This window comes from Lynx rufus, unplaced genomic scaffold (assembly GCF_022079265.1).
Source record: "Lynx rufus isolate CCGP_SWC_20201006 ecotype Redwood Valley unplaced genomic scaffold, mLynRuf1.p SCAF_20, whole genome shotgun sequence".
Taxonomy (NCBI): Eukaryota; Metazoa; Chordata; class Mammalia; order Carnivora; family Felidae; genus Lynx; species Lynx rufus.
Window position 1 is genome coordinate 27,574,637 of NW_025814835.1, and position 23,284 is coordinate 27,597,920.

The 23,284-nt window shown below is 42.6% G+C and overlaps 1 protein-coding gene across 3 annotated transcripts in view; it reads left to right on the plus strand.

Moving 5' to 3' along the window:
* Positions 1 to 22,606: 22,606 nt before the first annotated feature.
* Positions 22,607 to 23,284, plus strand: part of PIAS2 (protein inhibitor of activated STAT 2) — a 99,953-nt gene continuing 99,275 nt past the window's right edge. The window contains exon 1 of one of the 3 annotated variants that reach the window (XM_047086170.1): positions 22,607 to 22,764. In XM_047086170.1, the coding sequence (XP_046942126.1) occupies positions 22,741 to 22,764 (24 nt within the window). In that variant the 5' untranslated portion in view covers positions 22,607 to 22,740. The remainder of the gene's footprint in view (positions 22,765 to 23,284) is intronic. The other 2 variants (XM_047086165.1, XM_047086166.1) reach the window with 2 other exon arrangements.

A 23,284-nucleotide genomic window follows, 5' to 3' on the forward strand; every position in this document is an offset into this window, starting at 1 on the left:
AGGGATGATTAAAGACCTATTGTAGAAGTGGAACAAAAGGTTTGCTGCTGTCTTCCTTATGTAGAGGACAGAAGGGAGGGACTAGGAGGAAGGAGCTAAGGATACTCCGAGAATTCTGATTTGAGCAATTGGGTGGATGTTGGTTTCACATTCCCAAGTAGACGAAGGTACAGGTTTTAGAAGAGAAGGCAAAAAGTCAGATATTGAACAAATTAAGATGCAGACACATGACACAAGATTTGTCAAGTAATCTGTTGATTCATTGTCCTCTCTGTATTTCCATTTTCTAGGACACTATGTGGGCTTGGGGCCCAGCAAAGTAATCCAGTCTAGAGTCAGTTTGGGTAGTAGGGGGTTGTGGGCATATAGATGGCATTGGAAATCATGAAAATGTATGAGACTATTTAGGGCAATGGGTTTTATTTATTTTTAATGGTTATTTATTTTTGAGAGACCGAGAGACAGAGCATAAGCAGGGGAGGGGCAGAGAGAGAGACACAGAATCCCAGGCAGGCTCCAAAGCTCCGAGCTGTCACCACAGAGCCCTGTGCGAGGCTGGGACCTGAACAGAAGTCGGAAGCTTAATCGGAGGGCAGTGGTTTTTAAACCTGGGTGTGTGTTTATAAGGCGCTTTTCAAGACCTTATCCTAAACTATTTCTGATTCAGTAAATCTTGGTGAGATCCAGGAATCCGCTTTTTTAAAAGACAACACAAAAGGCTCTTATGTGGGTAGTTTGGGCTGGATTGAAATGGGCTTGAGCACAATCCAGACGTGAGGCAGTAGCAACACAAGCATCACCAATCTTTTCCAGAAGCTGGAATGGAATGGAGGTTGGTAGGTAGAGGCGAATGTGAGGCCAAACAGAGGGTTACATCATCTTTTGTATTGTTAGTATTTTTATTTTTTTATTAAAAAATTTTTTTTAACGTTTATTTATTCTTGAGACAGAGACAGAGCATGAACAGGGGAGGGGCAGAGAGAGAGGGAGACACAGAATCTGAAACAGGCTCCAGGCTCTGAGCTGTCAGCACAGAGCCCGACGCGGGGGGGGCTCGAACTCAAGGACCGTGAGATCATGACCTGAGCCGAAGTCGGACGCTTAACCGACCAAGCCACCCAGGCGCTCGGTGTATTGTTAGTATTTTTAAAAAGTGGGACACACTAGAGCAGAGGTTCATAACCTTGGCTACACACTGTAATCACCTGTTGGGCTTAAAAAAAAAAAATGTCGATGCACAGAACCCATCCCAAATCAGTAAATCAGAATCTCTAGAGGTGGGGCCCAGGTGTAAGTTTTTTTTTTTTTTTTTAAGTTTATTTATTTTGAGAGAGAGCTAGCTGTGGGGAGCGGGGGGAGCAGAGACAGAGGAAGAGAGAGAGAATCCCAGGCGCTAAGAGTGCAGAGCCTTAAGCAGGGCTAGATCTCACCAACAGTGAGATCAAGAGTCCCACGCTTAACCCACTGAGCCACGCAGGCACCCCCATCAGTATTTTTTTTAACTTAATTTTATTTATCCTCTCTCCCCACCAAAGCATTGTTTTCTCCGCAGTGCCTGGCATTATGTCCTCAATTCATGTGCGTTGTTGTGGAAAGTACTGCTGGCCTTTTAGCAGATGATACAACAGAAACCACGTACGTATTGTAAAGTTCATGTAATCTTCGTGTGAAAAGGATTATAGTCCATTTACTTTATTTTCAAATAAGGTAACTCAAGCCCGAGGGGGGAACTAAATACCTAAGATCCCTCGGCCTCGGTAAGTGGCCAATCAGGACCAGAACCCAGTGTCCCAGCTCGCAGGTCAGAGCTGTCCTGCTTTTCAACACTCTTCATTTTGACCACTCCCCCAAACCCGCTCACCCATCAAGGCAGCCTGTTTAATAAATACCAAACCGTTTCCTCAATCACAAACTGCGGCCCCTTTCATCAAACCCGTAGTCACTCCCAAACCCGCCCCTGTCCCGGATCCATCCTATCCCCATCACCACCTCAAGCCCAGCCCCGGGAGTTGACCAGTGGGGCCTACCGTCCCTCACTGCGCTTGCGCCACGCGGCTGGGGACTCTGTCGCCATAGCAACCAGAGACACGCGAATCGGCCTGAAGCAACAGGGGAGAGGAGTTCCTGGTACGGTTCCTTTTTTTTCTTTTTTGTATATGCTTTCCTTACCGCTTCCCGTGCCTGGTGCGTGAATTTGAGGGTCTGGTAAGAAAGCTCCATCGGCTACTGTATTAGGGCCGGAAAGGAGAAAAGGGCCAGTCACTGGGCTGACCAGTACTTCCAAGGAAAGCTGCTTGGGGGAACCTGACGCTTAACCAGCCCGCCCCTTTCAGGATTGGCCGGAGCCTAGACAGGTCAGCCAATCACTGGGCACCATTGGATTCTTTCTCATGCCAATCAATGCTAAAATAAGCCCGTTTAAGCCAGAGCGTTTGCACTGCACTGACCAATCAAGAAATGGAGAGGGGATGATTGACAGGACTTGGGGCGGGGCTTGAAATTGTTTCAGCTGGCTTAATTCTGTCTCTAAAATGCAAGTTACCAGGTTTGTGTACCAGAGTACTTGTCCTTGATTTCGGCAGTTGTTGAGTTCTTTGTGACCCAATGTTTGCGTTCCCAAGACTACACTTTAACATCCATCTTTTCCAGGCCTCCTTCTCCCTCCCTTTTAAGGTAAAGATTTGGAAGGAGCTTCCTGCTTTACTTTGAGATGCCTCCAAGTGGTCCTTTTAGACTGGAAGAATCTGCTGTGGACTTTGGCTGTCAGAGGCTTTCTGGGATGCAGAGTGTGCATCAACCTTTCCCTCCTCCTCCAACTCCCTCCACACCCGACCTAAGATCACTCGAAGTGGACAAACATGGACTTGACATTTTCCTCTGCTTCATTTTCTTCTTTGTGTTAGCTACTTTGTGTCTTCGATATCTTTCCCTTCTGTCTCCCTTCCTGTTAATCCTATTCTAAACCATCCCTTCTTCATTATCTTCGGGTTTCTTCTTCCATCCTCTGCCCAGAGGATACAAAAATATTCAGATTTCCTCAATCTAAAACACACACACACCTTCTAATCTTATGATTGTTGAATTGAATCACCTCTCTCCCATCTACTTCATGCTTTTTTAATGTTTATTTATTTTTGAGACAGAGAGAGACAGAGAATGAGCTGAGGAGGGGGAGAGAAAGAGGGAGACACAGTATCCAAAGCAGGCTCCAGGCTCTGAGCTGACGTAGGGCTCAAACTCATGAGCTGGGACGTCATGACCTGAGCCCAAGTCGGTTGCTCAACCGACTGAACCACCCAGGCGCCCCCACTTCAAGCTTTTTGAAAGGACTGGCTACCCTCTTCACTTTGTTACCTCCCATTCATTTCTCAACGCATTCTGCCTCTAGCTCTTTGAAGTTGTCCTTACTAGAGTCTTCAATAACTTCCTAATTAGGAAAGCCAATTGTAGATTATTTTACACTCTCTCTTATTTAAATTTAGCACCATTTGAAACTGTTGACCACTCTCCTTAGAAACACTAGCTATAATTTACTAAACATCTGTAGTACCAGACAATGCACTATGTGATTTATGTGGCTATCTAATTTAGCCATGGAGAAGTTATTACTACTCCCAATTTACAGTTGTGGAAATGGGCTCAAAGAGCCAAATTAGCCAATTCTAAGTTATCCAACAAGATAACGTTAGGATGCAAAACTAGGTCTCCTGACTAAAGCAGTGTGCCTTTCCACTACACCATGCTGCCACCCTCCCTGTCCAGGCTCACTTGTCATTCCCACCCCAACCCAGGCATACTCCACCCCACCATCCAGCATACATGATTTATAAAGTACTGAACGTTTTCTTTTACTTGGAGGATCACTCCCACCTCATTTGCCCAATAAAACCCTATATTGCCTCCTAAGACTCAGCTTAGAAGTCACCTTCTAGGACAATTCAGTGGAGCTTTTTCTATCACTACAGTTACCCCAAGCAGAGTTTAGGCAGAGAGAAAATTGTTCCTGATTTCTTTACATACCTTTCATGCTGCTCTTATTACATTGTTTTGATGTGATTTTCATAAAATTAAAAACGTAACCCTTTAATATGAATGGACACATGTCAAAGATTCCCCTTAAGTCCTTGAGGGAGCCAGTTAAATGGTAGAGGCGGTTTAAAGAGCATTTTGAGGTACCAGGTATTTGCAGGCACTTAAAGAAAACAAAGTTAGCATAAGATTGCTAGGTGAGATACAAAACTGGTTAATGTTCTACAGGGTAATACAACCACAGCCTTTGGAATTTTTTCTAAGAGACACAGATACATTCCTCTAGTTTTGGCCATTGACATTTAAATTTTAATTAAAATTAAATAAGGTTATCAGTTCAATCCCTCAGTCACACTAGCCACATTTCCAGTGATTAGTTGTCACATGCAGCTAGAGGCTAATATATTGGGCAGCACGCGGATAGAACATTTCCATCATCACAGAAAGTCCTACTGGAGAGAGGTTGAACCTCTTAAACATTGTTCTAGTGTGACATTGAAAGGTCATAATACTCTGTTTTGCCTTATTTCCAAATTTAACATAATTTTTTTCTAAAGAATCTCCTTCACATGACTACTGGCTTTCAAACGTTTCTAACCAAGACTCACATTAAGAAATTCATTTTGATCAACTAATATTTGACAAGTGAGCTGAGAATGCTCTAGGGGGGAAGGATAGTCTCTTCAATAAAAGATGTTGGGAAAATTAGATAGTCACATGCACAAGAATGAGACTGGACCCCTATCTTACAGCACTTACAAAAATTAACTTGAAATGGATTAAAAACTTAAACATAAGACCTGAGACCATAAAACTCCTAGAAGAAAATGTAAGAAAAAGCTCCTTAATATCCATCTTGACAATGATTTTTTTTGGATATGACACTAAAGCACAAGCAACAAAAACAAAAATCAACAAGTGGGCCTACATCAAACTAAAAAGCTGCTTCACAACAAAAGAAACTATCAACAAAATGAAAAGACAACCTATGGAACAGAAGAAAATATTTGCAAACCATCTTTCTGAGAAGGGGTCTGTCTCCAAAATATACAAGAAACTTACACAACTCAACAGCAAAAGAAACCCAAACAATCCGATTTAAAAAATGGAAGAGCTACAAGGGAACAACGAGTACATGAAAACATGCTCAACATCTCTAATCATCAGGGAAATGCAAATCCTAAGCACAATGAGATATCACCTTACACCTGACTGTAAGAATGACTATTATTAAAAAGCCAGGAGATAACAAATGCTGGCAAGGATATGAAGAGGGAACCCTTGTGCCCTGCTGGTAGCAGTATAAAATGGCACAGCCACTATGGAAAACAGCCTGGAGATTCCTTTAAAAGTTAAAAACAGAACTACCATTTGATCTTGCAATTGCACTTCTGGATACATATCCAAAAGAAATGCAATCACCCTCTTGAAGAGATATCTGTACCCTCAAGTTCATTGCAGCATTATTTCCAATAGCCAAGACATGGAAACGACCTGGGAATCTAGATGACTAGAGAAATACATCTCTAAAGTGCTGAAAGGAAAAAAAAATAACCATGAACTTAGAATTCTATATGCAGTGAAAATACTCTTCAGAAATTTAAGGTGACATTGAAAAGATGACCGCCAAGAGCTGAGAGGTCAGAAGGGAGGTTATGGAAGTAGTGTAGATGAAGAATAATGGGGCAGGGACTGTAAGGACTGAGAGGGGAGATTCTCAGATGAGGTCTTTAGACATCACCTGACCACAGAGTTATGCCCAGAGTGGTGTCCCAGATCATCCAAACTCTTCATCTTGACATGTGTGTCCCTCCCCAGTCTCATCTCACCATGTCTTAAAATTAGTTTTCATTAAAGCCACCACTTTAGGGGAGCCTGGGTGGCTCAGCCAGTTAAGTGTCGACTCTTAGTTTCAGCTCAGGTGACAGTCTCATGGTTTGTGAGATCGAGCCCCGCATCAGGCTCTACGCTGACAGAGCAGAGCCTGCTTGGGCTTTTCTCTCTCTCCTCTCTCTCTCTGCCTTTCTCTCTCAAAAAATAAACATCCTTAAAAAAAAAACCCACCACTTAAAAAGAAAAAGCAAACACCTAAGTTTTCCCTTTGAGTAAGGAACTCAGGGGCGCCTTGGCTGGCTCAGCTGGTAGAACATGCAACTCTTGATCTTAGGGTTGTGAATTCAAGCCCCACGTTGGGCATAGAATTTACTTAAAAGAAAAAAAAGGAAAGAACTCAACTTTTCTCACTGAAGTTCTCTGCTAGCTAGACTTGTTGCGCTAGGGCGGCATTTCTCAAACTTGCCCCTATTGACATTTGGGGAAAGATCATTGTTGTGGGGGACTGACCTGTGCAGACTAGGATGTTTAGTAGCACCCCTGGCCTCTCTCCACTAGTCACCAGTAGCGTTTCCCAAAATTGTGACAACGAAAAATGTCTCCATGCCTTTCCAAATGCCAAATGTCCCCTGGGGAGTAAACTCATCCCTAGATTAGAACCTAGAATGTACACATAGGCATGCACACCTTCCCTCCCCAACCCAGATAAATTAAAAGAAAAAAATAAGAGCAAAATTCTGTTCAACAGATATATTTTTTTTCTTTTTTAAAAAGTTTTATTCCCATATAGTTAACATAGAGTGTTCTGTTATTTTCAGGCGTACAATGTAGTGACTCAACAGTCCTACACATTACTCAGTGCTCATCAAGGTAAGTGTACCCTTAATCCCCTCCAGCTATTTCCCCCATCCCCTCTGTTCAACAGGTCATTTTATCTTCACTTCTGGAAGATGTTTCCATGTCCCATCCCATGCCCTCCTCCTCTTGGGGCCACATGAACCTCTTCCACTGCTGACCCTTGGGCCTGGTTTTCTTTTCCATTCTCTTTAACATGGGCACACTTTTGGGAGTGTCAGGCAAGATCAGAACAATCTTGCTATCCTGGGTGTATGCCTCCAGCTATGCCATTTGTCATCTCCGTAGGGGACTGTGATATTGGACATCTGGCAGTTCCCATTGTCCTCTGCCTCTGAGTTTCCCACAATACACCTCAACAGTGTTTGTCTCTCGTGTTGTGGCCTTCAGCATCATGTAGGACTTTGACCGACACACCGTTAGACAACTCAACGGGAAGTGAGTGTGGCCCAGCGTCCTCTTCCTTTCTGGTGCAATGGTAACTCCAGGGACTGTGAGGGTGTGAGGTGAGCGAATGGTCGGTTCCAGGCTCTCAGAACCAAGTTTTTTAAGGTGTCAATTAGCTTCCTAACCTGTTAATACCTACAGAGAAAAAGAAAAATTCTCCTTTTTCTTAGAAAAACTTATTTTTGGGGCGGCTGGGTGGCTCAGTAGGTGAAGCATCGGACTTCAGCTCAGGTCACGATCTCACGGTTTGTGAGTTCAAGCCCCACAACGGGCTCTCTGCTGTCAGTGTGGAGCCAGTTTCGGATCCTCTATCCCCTCTCTCTTTCTCTTTTAAAAATAAAATATTGGGAGAAACAAGAAAAACTTATTTTCCCTCCTTTTATACATCACATTAATATTTCTTATGCTTGTGTTTTAAACAGTTTAAATACTGGGGTGCCTGGGTGGCTCAGTCGGTTAAGCGTCTGATCTCGGCTCAGGTCATGATCTCACGGTCCATGGGTTCAAGCCCCGGGTCGGGCTCTGTGCTGACCACTCAGAGCCCGGAGCCTGCTTCGGTCTATGTCTCCCTCTCTCTCTGCCCGCCCCCCCCCCCCCCGCCCCGCTCATGCTCTGTCTCTCTCTGTCTCAAAAATAAATAAAACATTAAAAAAAATTTTTTTAACAGTTTGAATACTTACCAAAGTAACAAAATTGTGTCTGATGCACACATTGTGTCATTTGATGTATATGAGACAGAGCTCAAGCTTTACCACTTGTTTCACAGGGCATATTATTTTCTCAAGTATTCAAAACATGGGGCGCCTGGGTGGCTCAGTCGGTTAAGCTTCCGCCTTTGTCTCAGGTCATGATCTCATGGATCATGAGTTCGAGCCCCTCGTAGGGCTCTGTGCTGACAGCTCAAAGTCTGGAGCCTGCTTTGGATTCTGTGTCTCCCTCTCTCTCTGCCCCCTGCTCTCAAAAATAAGTAAATATTAAAAAAATAAAGTATTCAAAACACAGTCCAACTTCAGTTGGAGAAAACAAGTTATTCCTCTCTCTCACACAGCAAGGATGTTATATAAAGTGAATTCTGAATGTTTTTCAATCATAAACTTTGATTTATTGTTTACTCTCTTCAAATCATACCTTAATCTATCAATCCCTACCAATTTCTCTCCCCTAGCCTCTCCCCCAATGAACACTTGGATTTCTGTACTCACAACTTCACTTGTGTCAAACCGCCCTCCACGGGACTTCTCTAGACGTGCAAGAATGAGGGGGAGTTTTCAAGAATGACCAGAAATATACCTGCCTAACTGCAAACGCTGTGACAGTCAACTATAAGTCACCTCTGAATATATGTCGTTAAAACTCCACATTTTACGTTGCTAAAAAAATCCTGCCATTCTTTCAAAATTGTCAACTCCGTCAATGGGAAGAGAAAATGTTTTAATCATACAGACATTCCGTGTCGATAGAAATCTCCCTCTGCCAAAGATTGTTGAAATGCAAGAATAAAACTTTTTCTGGATCTTATCCAAAAACAGAATGAAATCTGGGTTTTGCCCCATCACGGAGATCAAGCTCATTTTCTAATTTACCCCCAATAGTATTAAAATGTTTGCTCTGTTTTCCTAACTTCATCTCCACAACAGCCCCTCCCTCTGCCCTTCCTACAGCCACAGGTAGCTGCTCAGCGCTCCTCTCCAGAGTCAGAGTCCAGAATGGCAAACTTTACTGCTCTGTGATACTGGGAACAGTATTGGACCTGCCCAAGTGCTGTCTCCTCATCTGTAAGATGGGAATAGTAATACCCTCTCATAGTATTGTAAGAATTAAATGAGACCATGGCTGGGAAAGACTGTCTTAGTCAAGTTTCTTTGATCAAGAGGTTGTTTACTTTTCTGCTTTTAGGATGAGTCATCAACAAAACAAAGAGGCTTACCCACATTCATTTTAAAAATGAAGGGACTGGATTTCATGGGAAGGATAGAGGGGTAACTATGTCTTTAAGCCAAGAAAATATTGACCAACAAGTCCAGAAAGGGCAGATACCAGTGCAGCTTCAGGGACCTCAACAGCTGTTCCCATCATTCAAAACTGTCCTGCCATTAACGTGACTCATCTTCAAACTTCTTTAGCCTGTGCGTCTCTCAGCACAAATTTTCAAGAAAAAGAATCTGATTGCTTCCTCCTGGCTAACAGATGAGCTTTTCTCACCCAGCCTTTGATCCAGATCCAATTAGCTGTGACTAGGGAGGAAAATTTCATGTCACAGATAGGTTCTCAGGGCCTACGAGAAGGGAGGGAGGCCGATGCGCACCCCAAAAGTTTGTGGTCCTCGTGTTTGGAAATGCCCGGTACATAATGTGTGCTTACTGAGCCTTAGCTATTGTTATTGTTGACAGAGTACCCTGTAATTTTCCCCTTCTATGTGTTTGATTATATCTTTAAAAAATTTTTTTTCTAACATTTATTTATTTTTGAGAGACAGAGCATGAGTGAGGGAGGGGCAAAGAGAGAAGGAGACACAGAATCTGAAGCAGGCTCCAGGCTCTGAGCTGTCAGCACAGAGCCTGACGTGGGGCTTGAACCCATGAACCGTGAGATCATGTCCTGAGCCGAAGTCGGATGCTTAACCAACTGCGCCACCCAGGCACCCTAGATTACACCTTTAAACAAAACAAAACAAAACAAAACAAAACAAAACAAAACAAAACAAAACAAAACACTAGAGTGTCATTCCTCTCCTTTTTGAATGAAAAAGAAATCTCTCATTTATTTGTTCATCCAAAAAACATGTCATACTTAATGAGTCAAAAATATTCCCAGCACCAAAGATATGGCAGAGAGCAAGGTCCCCACTTTCATGGAACTTATATTCTAGTGGAAGCTGACTCTAGGAATAACTATATCCATAAACCATGAATTAATATAATTTGAGGTAGTGAGAAGTTCCAAAAGAAAAATAAAACCGTTTGAGGGGATAAATAATGATAGTAGAGGAAGAATAAGATCTTAAGAGCTAAATGTCCAAGATAAAGCAAGGGCCTGTGGACTGCGGTATGGAGTTGAATTTTTATTTTTAGAGTGATTAAACCCACTGAAAGGTTTTGCATAGGGAGATGGTAGATCAGATATATATTTATAAAATATCATTCTGGCTAGCATGTGGAGAATAATCGTGGAACAAGACAGAAAGCAAGGAAATGAGACGGGAGGCTACCGTGGTCATTCAGGAACAGGGAATTAGTAAAGAGTGATCAGATTTAGGATCTGTTTTGTTTTGGTATGAAATGTTTCAAGCACACAAATATAGAGAAAAGTAGATTGGTATATCCACCTTCCGGGTCTGTCATATCTTAACACTGTGCCATATTTGCTTCAGGTCCTTTGTTTTTTGTGTTTTTTTAAAATTTATTTACTTATTTTTGAGTGGGTAGAGGGGCAGAGAGAAAGGGAGAGAGAGAATCCCAAGTAGGCTCTGAGCTGTTAGCACAGAGCCCAAGGTGGGGCTTGATCTCTCAAACTATGAGATCATGACCTGAACTGAAATCAGGAGTCGGACACTTAGCCAACTGAGCAACCAAGCTCTCATGCCTTTTTTTTTTTTTTAACAAAAAACTTTATAAATACAGTACAATCTCCCAGAATGCCCCCACAGACCCCATTCCTTTCTCAGAGGCCCCAACTGTCCTGGTTTTGGTATTCATCATTCACATGTTTGTTTCTGAACTTCTATCACATATGTGTATATCCATAAATATATACCATTGTTTCAAATTTGGGAAAATTTGTAGAAAGGATATATAACTTTTCCCACCTTGATTTTTTCATTTCATAGTTTTTGAAATTTGTCCACTTATTATATATGTAACTCTGGCTTATTCATTTTTCTTCTTATACTATACACATAGCATTCTTTTTCAGGAATATAGCGCAATGTTTATATCCACTCTCTTCTTGATGGAGATAAGTTGTTTTCAGGATTTCATTATTACAAACAGTGCTTATTACAACACACTTGTACATGGGGTGCCTGGGTGGCTCAGTCAGTTAAGTGTTCGACTTTGGCTCAGGTCATGATCTCGCAGTTTATGAATTTGAGCCCCTCATCGGGCTCTGTGCTGACAGCTCAGAGCCTGAGCCTGAGCCTGAGCCTGAGCCTGCTTCGGATTCTGTCTCCCTCCATCTCTGCCCCTCCTCCACTCATGCTCTGTCTCTCTCTCTCAAAAATAAAAATACACATTAAGAAAAAGAAAGAAACACTCTTGTACATATCTCCTACTGTGCCTGTGCGGGTATAAGAGATTCTCTAGGTGGGTGCTTCCTAGCCTTTTTCAGGTCACAGCACACAAAGAAAATGATAAAACTTCTGTGGCATGTTGATAATTTGGAGGGGATTTAGAACACCTCTTATGGGCCTTGGTAAAAAACAAACAAACAAACAAACAAAAAACAAGCTCATTACTTTTTTCTTATAATTATGAGAAAAAATGGAATAGTAAAGTGCTATGGAAACTGTGAAATATTAAACTTCTATAAAACTTAAAAAAAAATTTCAAAAGTTTAATGAAAAGCTTGAGAGAACTTCCATAAGCAGGTTTAGTGCTTGAAATGTCTATACTTCCTGATCAAGACATTTTAACGACAATGTCTTCAAATTCTTATAGATACATCTGAAAATAAATTTTACACTTTTACCATTATTTAAAGGTTGAAATTGTTAGCAAACTGGAGCAGCCACTGTAGAACACAGAATGGAGTTCCCTTGAAAATTAAAAATAGACCTGTGATCCAGTAATCACGTTACTGGGTATATACCTAAAGAACACAAAAACACTAATTTGAAGGGATATGCGCAGTCCTGTGTTTATTGCAGCTTTATTTACAAGAGCCAAATTATGGAAGCAACCTGTGTCCATCAATACATGAATAATAGGTAAAGATGATGTGGTATAGGCCACCTGGGTGGCCTCGGTTGAACATCCCACTCTTGATTTTGGCTCAGGTTGTGATCTTGAGGTTCATGGGATCCAGCATGGAGCCTGTTTCAGATTCTCTGTCTCCCTGTCTCTCTGCCCCTCCCCCACTTGTGCTCACTCTCTCTCTCTCTCTCAAAATAAATAAATATTTAAAAAAAAGACAATGTGATGTATACACACACACACACACACACACACACACACACACACACAGGAATATTACTCAGCCATTAAAAAATGAAATCCTGCCATTTGCAAAACAATGGACAGAGCTAGAAAGTATAATGCTAAGTGAAATAAGTCAGAGAAAGACAAATACCACATGTGGAATTTAAGAAACAAAACAAATGAGCAAAGGGGGAAAAAAAGAGGCAAACCAAGAAACAGACTCTTAACTATAGAGAAGAAACTGATGGTTACCAGAAGAGAGGTGGCCATGAGCGGGCGAAATAGGTGATGGAGATTAAAGAGTACGCTTGCTGGGTGCCTGGGTGGCTCAGTCAGTTATGCATCTGACTTTGGCTCAGGTCATGCTCTCACTGTTTGTAAGTTTAAGCCCCGTGTGGGGCTCTGGGCTGACAGCTTGCTCAGAGCCTGCAGCCTACTTCAGATTTCTGTGTAAACATCTCTCTTTCTGCCCCATACCCCCCACTTGTGAGCACTTTCTCTCTCTCTCTCCATCCCTCCCTCTTTCTCTCAAAAATAAATATTTACAAAAAATAGAGTACACTTGCGATGAGCACTGAGTAATGTATAGAGCCCCGCTTCTCTCTCTCTCTCTCTCTTTCTGTGCCTCATGGGATTCTCTCTCTCTCTCTCTCTCTCTGCCCCTCACTCACTTGTGCCCTGTCTCTCAAAAAAAAAAAAATCTAATACCCACCAGGGTGCTTGGATGGCTCAGTGGGTTAAGCATCTGACTCTTGATTTCGGCTCAGGTCATTATCTCACGGATTCGTAAGTTCAAGCTCCACATCGGGCTCTGCGCTCATAGTGTGGAGCCTGCTTGGGATTCTCTCTCTCCCTCTCTCTCTCTCTGCCCTCCCTCACCTGCACACACCCACACTCTCTCTCTCACAATAAATTAATAAACACTAAAAAAATCTAATGCCCCCCAAAATAAAATAACAAAAATAAAAGTCTAATAGCCATTTTATTTTCTATCATTGGAAAATACAATTTTGAATGATAAACATTTTATCATTACAATATGGTTTATCATTTTATGATCAACAAAATAGGCTTTACATTCTAGCTGTGCTTATAGTATAGAAAATTCACATATACCCAGTTCCCTTATTATTAACACCTCATATTAATGTGGTATATATGTCACAATTAATAAACAAATAATAGTACATTATTATTAACTAAAATTCATACTTTATACAGATTACCTTAGTTCTTGCCTAATGTCCTTCTGTAGCAGGATCTCAGCCACATTATATTTAGTTGTTATATCACCTTAGGTTCATCTTGGCTGTGATTGTTTCTGACTTTCCTTGTTTTTTGATGACCTTGAAACTTTTAAGGAGTATTGATCAGGTACTTTGGAGAATATCTCATAAGTGAGATTTGTCTGATGTTTTTCTTTTTTTTTTTTTTGAAAAATTTTTAACGTTTATTCATTTTTGAGAGACAGAGAGTGACAGAGTGTGAGCAGGGGAGGGGCAGAGAGGGAGATACAGAATCCAAAGCAGGCTCCAGTCTCTGAGCTGTCAGCACAGAGCCCGAGGTGGGGCTCCAAACCCATGAACCATGAGATCATGACCTGAGCCGAAGTTGGACGCTTAACCGACTGAGCCACCCAGGAGCCCCTGATGTTTTTCTCTTAATTAAACTGGGGTTATAGGTTTTTGAAAGGAAGACCACAGAGGTAAATTGCCATTCTCATGATATCATATCAAGGGTGCATACTATGATCATAACTTACCGTATCTCATCAGAACTGGGGAGATGATAAAAAACTGTCTCATGACAGTCTCTGTGATACAGAAGCAACTGAGAAACAGACTTGTAGCATCTCCTCACAAATCTCCATGTTGGTTTTTAGTCATTTGATCCTGTTTTCTGGCATGTCTGGTAATTTCTGAGCACATGTCAAGCATTGTGTGTAAATTATATATTAGTTTTCCCCTTTATTAGTTTCTTCTTATGTTTAGTATGTCTTTCTTCTTACTTTCCTTGGATATTTTTCTGTTCTCTTATTTAAAGTTGTTCAGGTCAACTGACCACCAGCTTTTTATCCCTAACTGTAAATTTAAGGTTAAATTTCTCTATAACTGTAGTTATAGGTACAACTCAGGGATCTTTTTTTTTTTTTTTAATTTACATCCAAGTTAGTTAGCATATAGTGCTATAATGATTTCAGGAGTAGATTCCAGTGATTCATCCTCCACGTATAACACCCAGTGCTCATCCCACCAAGTGTCTTCCTTAATGCCCCTTACCCATTTAGCCCCTCCCCCCTCCCACGACCCAAGCAACCCTGTTTGTTCTCTGTATTTCAGAGTCTCTTATGTTTTGTCCCCCTCTCTGTTTTTATATTCTTTTTGCTTCCCTTCCCTTATGTTCATCTGTTTTGTATCTTAAATTCCACATATGAGTGAAGTCATATATTTGTCTTTCTCTGACTGACTTATTTCGCATAGCATAATACCATCTAGTTCCATCCATGTTGTTGCAAATGGCAAGATTTCATTCTTTTTGATTGCCGAGAATACTCCATTGTGTATATATACCACATCTTCTTTATGCATTCATCTATCGATGGACATTTGGGCTCTTTCCATACTTTGGCTGTTGTCAATAGCACTGCTATAAACATTGGGGAACATGGCCCCTTCGAAACGGCACACCTGTATCCCTTGGATAAATACCTAGTAGTGCAGTTGCTGGGTCGTAGGGTAGTACTGTTTTTAACTTTCTAAGGAGCCTCCATACTGTTTTCCAGAGTGGCTGCACCAGTTTGCATTCCCACCAGCAGTGCAAAAGGGTTCCTCTTTCTCTGCATCCTCGCCAACATCTGTTGCCTGAGTTGTTAATTTTAGCCATTCTGACTGGTGTGAGGTGGTATCTCATTGTGGTTTTGATTTGTATTTCCCTGATGATGAGTGATGTTGAGCACTTTTTCATGTGTCTGTTTGCTATCTGGATGTCTTCTTTGGAAAGTGTCTATTCATGTCTTTTGCCCATTTCTTCAATGAATTTTTTTTGGGGGGGTTGTTGAGTTTGATAAGTTCTTTATAGATTTTAGAGACTAACCTTTTATCTGATAGGTCACTTGCAAATATTCTCTCCCATTCCATTGGTTGCCTTTTAGTTTTGGTGATCGGAGATTTTGATACGTAGTATTTTCATTACCATTCAGGTAAATAGTTTAAAATTTTTCATAGTGATATTTCCTTTGACTCATAGGCTATTTAGAAGGGTATTTCTTCATTTCCAAAAATGTGGCGATTTTCTAGTTATCTCTTACTGAGTTTTAGTTTAATTGTGCATAGGTCATAATCTGTATGATTCCAATCCTTTTAAATTTAGTGAAAATCAACAACAAAAAAACCCAAACAACCTGATTTTAAAAATTGGTAAAGGTTTTGAGTAGACATTTCTTCAAAGAAGATATATATGTGGCCCATAAGCACATGAAAAAGTACTTACATTAGTAATCATTAGGGAAATGCAAATCAAAACCATAAGATATCAGCTTGCTCCTATTAAAAAAAAAACAGAAAATAACAAGTGTTGATGTCGATGTGGAACATTTGAACCCTTGTGCACTGCCGGTGAAAATGTAAAATGGTGCAGCCACTGTTGAAAACGGAATGGCAGTTCCTCAAAATGTAAAAACAGAATTACCATATGACTCAGCAATTCCACTTCTGGGTATATCCTGAAAAGAACTGAAAGCAGGGTCTCAAAGAGATATTTCTATACCCATGTTCATAGCAGCATTATTCACAATAGCCAAAAGGTGGAAGCAACTTTCTATGAACGGAATGTCTGAGTCCCCCCCCACCACCCCCCCCGACCCCAAACCCATCTGTGTTAAAGCCCAGTTCCCAATTTGATGGTAGTTGGAGATGGGGCCTTTAGGAGGTGACTGGGTTTAGCTGAGGTCACGAGAGTGAAAGCTCTAAGATGGGATTAATGCCCTTATGAGAAGATGAAGAGAACACAGCTCTTTCTACTGTGTAAGAATACAGCAAGACGGCAGCTATCTGTAAACTAGGAAGCAGGCCCTCATCAGACACCAAATCTGCTGGCACCTTGATCTTGAACTTCCCAGCCTCCAGAACTGTGTATGTGTGGGGGGTAGTTGTTGTTCAAGCTACCCGGTGTGTGAGATTTTGTTTTGGTAGCCCAGACTAAGACACAACCTGTGTTGACATATGAACAAAATATTGTATATACATACAATGGAATATTATTCAGCTTTAAAAAGGAAGAGAATTCTGTCCTATGCTACAACATCGTTGAACTCTGAAGACATTATGCTGAGGAAAATAAGCCAGTCACAGACACAAAGGCCCTATAATTCCACTTACATGAGGTACCAGGAGCAGCCAAATTCATGGGGAAAGCAGTATGGTGGTGGCCAGGGGCCAGGGGCAGAGGAAAATGGGGAGTTATTTTTAGATGAGTTTTGGTTTGGAAAGACAAAGAGTTCTGCAGATGGATGGTGGTGATGGTTACGCAACAGCAGCTATTCTTTTTTTTTTATTAAAAAATTTTATTTTAATGTTTATTTTTGAGAGAGACACTGCGAGTGGGGGGGAAGGGCAGAGAGACACAGATTCTGCAACAGGCTCCAGGCTCTGAGCTGTCAGCACAGAACCTGATGCGGGGATCGAACTCACAAACGGTGAGATCATGACCTAAGCTGAAATTGGATGCTTAACCAACTGAGCCACTCAGGCACCACAACAGTATGACTATTCTTAATGGCAGTAAGCCGTACACTTAAAATGGTTTAAGATGGTAAATTTTATGTGGTTTATTACAATTTTTTAAATTGTTGAGACTTGCTTCATGGTCAGTGTATGTTTAATTTTTGCAGATGTTCCTTAAGTGCTTGAAATAACACATTTTCTGCACATTAAAGTCACTTGGTTCAGTTTGTTAATCATGTTCTAACAAAAATCTAGATCTTTAATGATTTTTTCTTTGCCTTTTTGGATCAATTACTAAGGTAGGTATGGTAAAATGCTTCACTGTACTTGTGGATTTATTCTATTTCTCATTGTGGTTCTATATGATACATGGAAGTCATGCCATCACTTGCACACAATTTAAAACTGCTATATTTTATTGGTGAATTAAACTCCCTTGGGAAATCCCAAGTATGGCCTCCCTATAAGGCATTCACAATTCATTTATAGTCAGTTCCTCCTGATCTAGAGGCAGTTTACTGGTCAGCAGTCGTTTTTAATTTTTTAAATGTTTATTTATTTTGAGGGAAAGCTCATGAGAGTAGGGGGCGGGGAGGGTCAGAGAGAGAGGGAGGGAGAGAATCCCAAGCAGGCCCCGTGCTGTCAGTGCCGAGCACAATACTGCGCTCAAGCTCACAAACTGAGATCATGACCTGACCCAAAATCAAAGTGGGACGCTCGGGGGTGCCTGGGTGGCTCAGTCGGTTAAGCCTCTGACTCTTGGTTTTGGCTCAGGTCATGATCTCAAGGTTCTGTGGGTTTGAGCTCTGAGTGGGGCGCTGCACTGGCAGCAAGGAGACTGCTTTGGCTTCTCTCTCTCCCTCTCTCTGCCGCGCCCCTGCTCACACTGCCTCTGTCTCTCAGAATAAATAAATAAACTTAAAAAAAAAAAAAGAGTGGGACACTTAATGAATTGAGCCATCCAGGTGCCTCCAGAGGCCATTTTTTAAATCATAACACTCTATCAGTTTCCAGTGAACAAAGTTGGAAAGTTAACTGAAGGTCAAGTTCTCATGCAGGATGGGAAAGGGTTTTGTTACCCTTTCACCTAGTGTTTTTCATCAGTCTGGAAAGTCTCAGGTTTTCTTTCTCCTCACATATTACTTCTGCCTCATTCTGACTTTCTTGTTCTTTGAGGACTCCAATTAAACATCTTTTGGACCTTTTCAACATCATCTCATGTCTCCATGAGATGTCTTCAATATTTTCCTAGGCATTTTCCATTTTTTTTTCTTTTGTTTTCTCTGTACTTCCTTCTGACATATGTTCTGGTTATTGTCTCCTAAACTGTGTGTAATATACTACTAAACCTATGCATTGAGTTCTTAAACCTCTCAATTCTGGAATAGAGTTTCTGCTAGGTTATTTTTTTATGCTTTTTATTTCAGTCTTCTGACTACATGTTGGTCATGTTATTTGGAAAATTATCCGTGTCGGGTAATTTGAGGTTTGGGGTGATGATATCTTCATCTGGAGAGAACTTCAGTTTGTTTCTGCCCAGTGCCTATAGCTTGCCACTCTAGGCCCTGTTTATTCAATATACAAAACTTGAGATTTTATTACTGTTAAACCTGATTGCAATCTGTGGAAGTGCTGATTGACTCCTGGTTCATCTTTACCCTATAGGGTCTTGTATTAAATATGTGGGGTGTTTATTAGACTTTCCATCTTCTGTGGCACTACATTTAGACTTATTTCTCTCTTGCTCAGCAATCCTGCAAAAGTCATAGTTACTTTATAGATTTTACTTTTGGATCATTAAATGCCTTCAGGACAAATGTTTGGTTTCACTGCCTGGAATACTTCCTTCTAATATTTTGGCTGGATAATTCCTTATACAGTATTGGGCATGTGGTTCTGCTTTTCTAAACCCAGATTTTTATGTTGGTTTTCAGGTGGTGAGTTGGATCAAATGACCAAGTTGTTTATTATATATGCTGTGTGAAACCATCCTTGCATTACAAAGGTAAGAGCTGTTTATAAGTTAGATGGAAAAACTAATTTTTGTCTAGTTTTGGCATCAAAATTATTATAGCACTTAAAAATAAGTAGAGAATGTTGCTTCATTTTTTAGTTCTCTCTATAGTATTAGAAATCAGATCATTGGTTGCTTCTTGTGGGAGCTTTGACTGGGAAGGGGCAAGAAGTAACTTGGAACTTTCGGGGCTGATGGAAATGTTCTGTATCTTGATAAGCATTTTTCAAAACTAATTGAAGAATTTACTTAAAATATGAGGATTTCATTATATGTAAATTATGCCTTAGTAAAAATTATTGTTCAAATATTAATAATTGTTGAATCTAGTTGGGATATATACAGGTGTTCATTGTATTATGCTTTCAACTTTTCCTGGTGTTTAAAAATTTGAGGGGCTCCTGGGTGGCTCAGTTGGTTAAGCTTCCCACTTGGGCTCAGGTCATGATCTTGCAGTAAATGAGTTCGAGCCCTGCATTGGGCTCTGTGCTGACAGCTCAGAGCCTGGAGCCTGCTTCGGATTCTGTGTCTCCCTCTCCCTCTCTCTCTCTGCCCCTCCCCAGCTCACGCTCTGTCTCTCTCTCAAAAATAAAACATTAAAAAATAAAATAAAAATTTCAGAATAAAAAGTTGGGGATATGAAGTTAAAAGATAAATTCATTGTTCAGTTTCTTTCATATTAGTTTCAATAACGGTCAAGATCAAACACTATCAGAAGAGTGTTAAGGAGTGAAGAAATGTGATTAAAATAGATGTATGCTTGGCAAAGGAAGAAAGGTGGCTTGGAAATATAGGAGGCTTGAAAATCATGATTATACAGAGGAAGAAACAAGTGGAAAAGAGAGATGTTGAGATCAGGGAGGGTTGATGGGTTTAGAGATAGGAAGGAAAAGGATTAACAAGACAGGTGCTTGGAACTGAATTAAAAACTTCACTGCATGGTCCAACCACGTTAAGTCTTTTCTAAAGACACTGGTATATATTACATGGGTATATGAGAGTCTCTTAATTTTATTTTGGTATGTGGTTTATCAGCTGTTTAGATATAAAAAAATCATCACCTATTGCTTTGTAAGTTCATAAAGTCATGTATCTTAACTCATTTACTCCTTCACCATCCTGAGTTCAGGAATAATCATTCTTGTTTTATAGATTAGAAAATGAGGTTGTGACTTTGCTAAAGTTACACAGCTAATAAGTGAAAAAGCCACTCCTGAGACTTTTGACTTCATGTAACCTTAGGCTACTTTAATTACAATACTGAGGTTTTAAAATTTGAGCTAGATTAAGGGGGTGGATCAGTCAGGTAATTGCCTTGAACATCAATTCATATAAACTGTTGACACATTCTATCATTGAAAATATGAGGGGGGGGCACCTGGCTGGCTCAGTTGGTGACGTGTGTGACTTTTGATCTCAGGGTGGCAAGTTTGAGCCCCACATTGGGTGCAGAGATTACCAAAAAATAAAATCTTAAACAAAAGGTAATAAGGAGAAAATTGCATTTAATGTAATTCCCCCCTGGGGTAATAGTTCTGTGTGTGGCCAGAAGTGGTACTTTGGTATGTGGCCTCAAGTGGTGGTAAGGTTACCACACCTTCCTCCTCCCAACTCTGCTCCAAGGACATTTCATGCCACATTATAAGGAAGTTAGATTCAAGTAAGTGCAGGGCTTTCTTTCTCATGAGTAGGATACACAAATTTAGACCAGAGCTAAACTGTTTGTGACAGTAAAGAGACAGGCGTCTTCTCTACCCTTTAGCACTCAGGCCTTCCTTAAAATAAGTATTGGAATGAGTATTCAGAGTATAGTTTAGAAAAGACGCCAAGTTAGTAATCTGGTCTAGGGAGACAAAGTAGCATCGTATTTCAAATGCTAATAGCAAACCCATCTAAAACTATCTGAAACAGTTATGGAAGGGTATTGGCTTATGCAAGGTGACAAGTACAGAGGTCAAAGTTAATTCTGATATTGTTAAGGTGATTCTTCTCCATGAGTTGGGCTGGCCCCTCATCGTAGCAAAATAGAGCACTCCACAAGCTAGAAAGTCTCATCTCTCATCACTGCATAAATGGGCCCACTCTTGATCTCATTGGCAAAGCCTGAAAATGCCCTGTAGTAGTGGATTTACAGGTTCAGTTCTGACGTAATCACGTGGCAAGGAAGACATTAGTTATTATTAGGCCTGTCTGGGGCAGCACTTAGAATTCTTTGCAGTCAAACCTGCCTAACCCTATAATGAATACTACAAAACAAGCCTCAGTGAGGCCGTGCTTCTCTTAATTTTGTGTGTATGTTGGTCCCTCTTATGTGCTGTAAGCTTCTTGATGGAAGGATTGTATTATATTCTATTCATCTTTGTTATTCCCTCAAAGCTCCCAGTTCACAGTGGCCTTCACTTAACGCCTGTTGAACAATGTTAAACTCCACTGAGGTATAAACCAAGGCCTAAGCAGAATCAGCGAAGATCGAGGATGCGCCACGCTAAGACCCTAAAGTTCATGGTAGAGAGCCAGCGTTAGAACCCACTCTAGATACTGTTCACTCTTTCTTTTATTCATTAAACATCCAGGAAGGAATGGGAAGAAGCACGAGGCAGGAACCGGATTAAACAGGGCCTTGCAAATTATAATAAGCGTTTTAATATTCTGTCGTGGGTGGGTTTCATTCACTTCTTCAAAGAAATTTGAACCCTGTACTTGGTCCGGTGAGTTTTCTCAACAGCTTGACTCAGCATCTTCTCTCATCCTTTATCAGCACGTCAGGGCTGCCATCGAGCTTCCTTCCATCTATTCTGCCCTTGGCATTTCATTCTTTCCTAGCTATCTGATTTCCCTGACCCCTCGACTTTTTAAAAACCAGGGTTCTTCTGAGCGCTCTTATTTCGCTCTCTTATTTCACGTCTCCCCAGTCCCACCGCCCGGCCCTCTCAACTCTGCAGTCCATGACATTCAGTCGCCCTTGAAAGTCTGAAGGAATCAGCCAGGTTAGTACTTCGAGGATATTACCAATCCAAAGAGATCTCACCCATCCTGCACCATTAGATCGGAACAATGGCTTACCCGACACCCATATTTTGATTGTTCCGCTACTACAATGGGGGATGGTTTTATCTGCGGCTGCTTCCTCCAGCTACAGCCACCGTGTGGAAGGGCACCGTTAGAATTTTCCCGAAATGTTGCCGCCAGGAGTCAGGAGTCCCGTTCACCTCTTCTTCCTCTCCGCCGCTCCCCCGGGCCAGGCGCTCCCGCGGGCCGGCCGGTAACGCTCAGTCGCCACCGCGCTTCCAGGGGAGGGAGGCGCCGTGCGGGGCCGAGGGGTGCACGGCCGCAGGCCCGGGCGATGGAAGGCGTGCGGGAGGCGGGTAGGCCGCGGGAGAGGGCGGGAGCTGACGCGCCGCGAACGCCGCGCGACGGGAGCCCGGGCGGAAGACGTGGGCGGAAGGTGGTGGGCCCGAGGGTGGGGGGGTGGGGGTGGGGGCGCCGGAGGGCGGGGCCCGCGCGCCCCGGGGGCGGAGCTCCCGCGCCGGTCACGTGACAGGCCCGGCGGCGGCAGCGGCGGCGGCGGCAGCGGCCGCGGCGTCTTCAGCGGCGCCCAGTGCAGGATGGTGCTGGAGGCGGCGGCGGCGGCCGTGGTGGCGGCGGCGTCGTTGGCGGCAGCGGGAGGGGGTGCTGTGGCGGCAGCGGCGCCCGCGGGTGGTGTAAAATGGCGGATTTCGAGGAGTTGAGGGTAAGCGGGGGCGCGGGAGTGGAGAGCGGAGGCCGCGGGGGAGGGGAGGGGAGGCGGGGAAGCCGCAGCGTCGCCGGCCGCCACCTCCTTGTTTCGCGGGGACCGGTTGGCGGAGCCGCTAGCCCGGCCCGAGTCCGAGCGGGCGCGGGCGGGGGAGGGGAGGGGAGCGAGGCGGCCGAGGACGCCCGGGCCGCGCGGGGGCGGCGGACCCTGGGCCCCGGCCAGCGGTCGGTGGGTCTGGCCGGGGGTCCGCACACCTGGCGCGGGGCGGGGGCCGCCGTCGGGAGGGGCTGGTTGGGGACCCTCCTGCCTCGTTTGAGGGCTGAGGTGGGAAGCGGGATTTGCTTTTCCACCTTTACGGGGTGTACGTGTGCGTGGCGATTCAGAAGTCTCCACGTTACTCACTTGGTGGGAGACTGTTTTCTGAAACGTGAAGTTGCGTTTAGGAATCCTCTCTTGTGGCTGATGCTACTGTTTAGTGAGATCTGTCACGAGAAAGGCCCCTTCCACCTACCAGTGC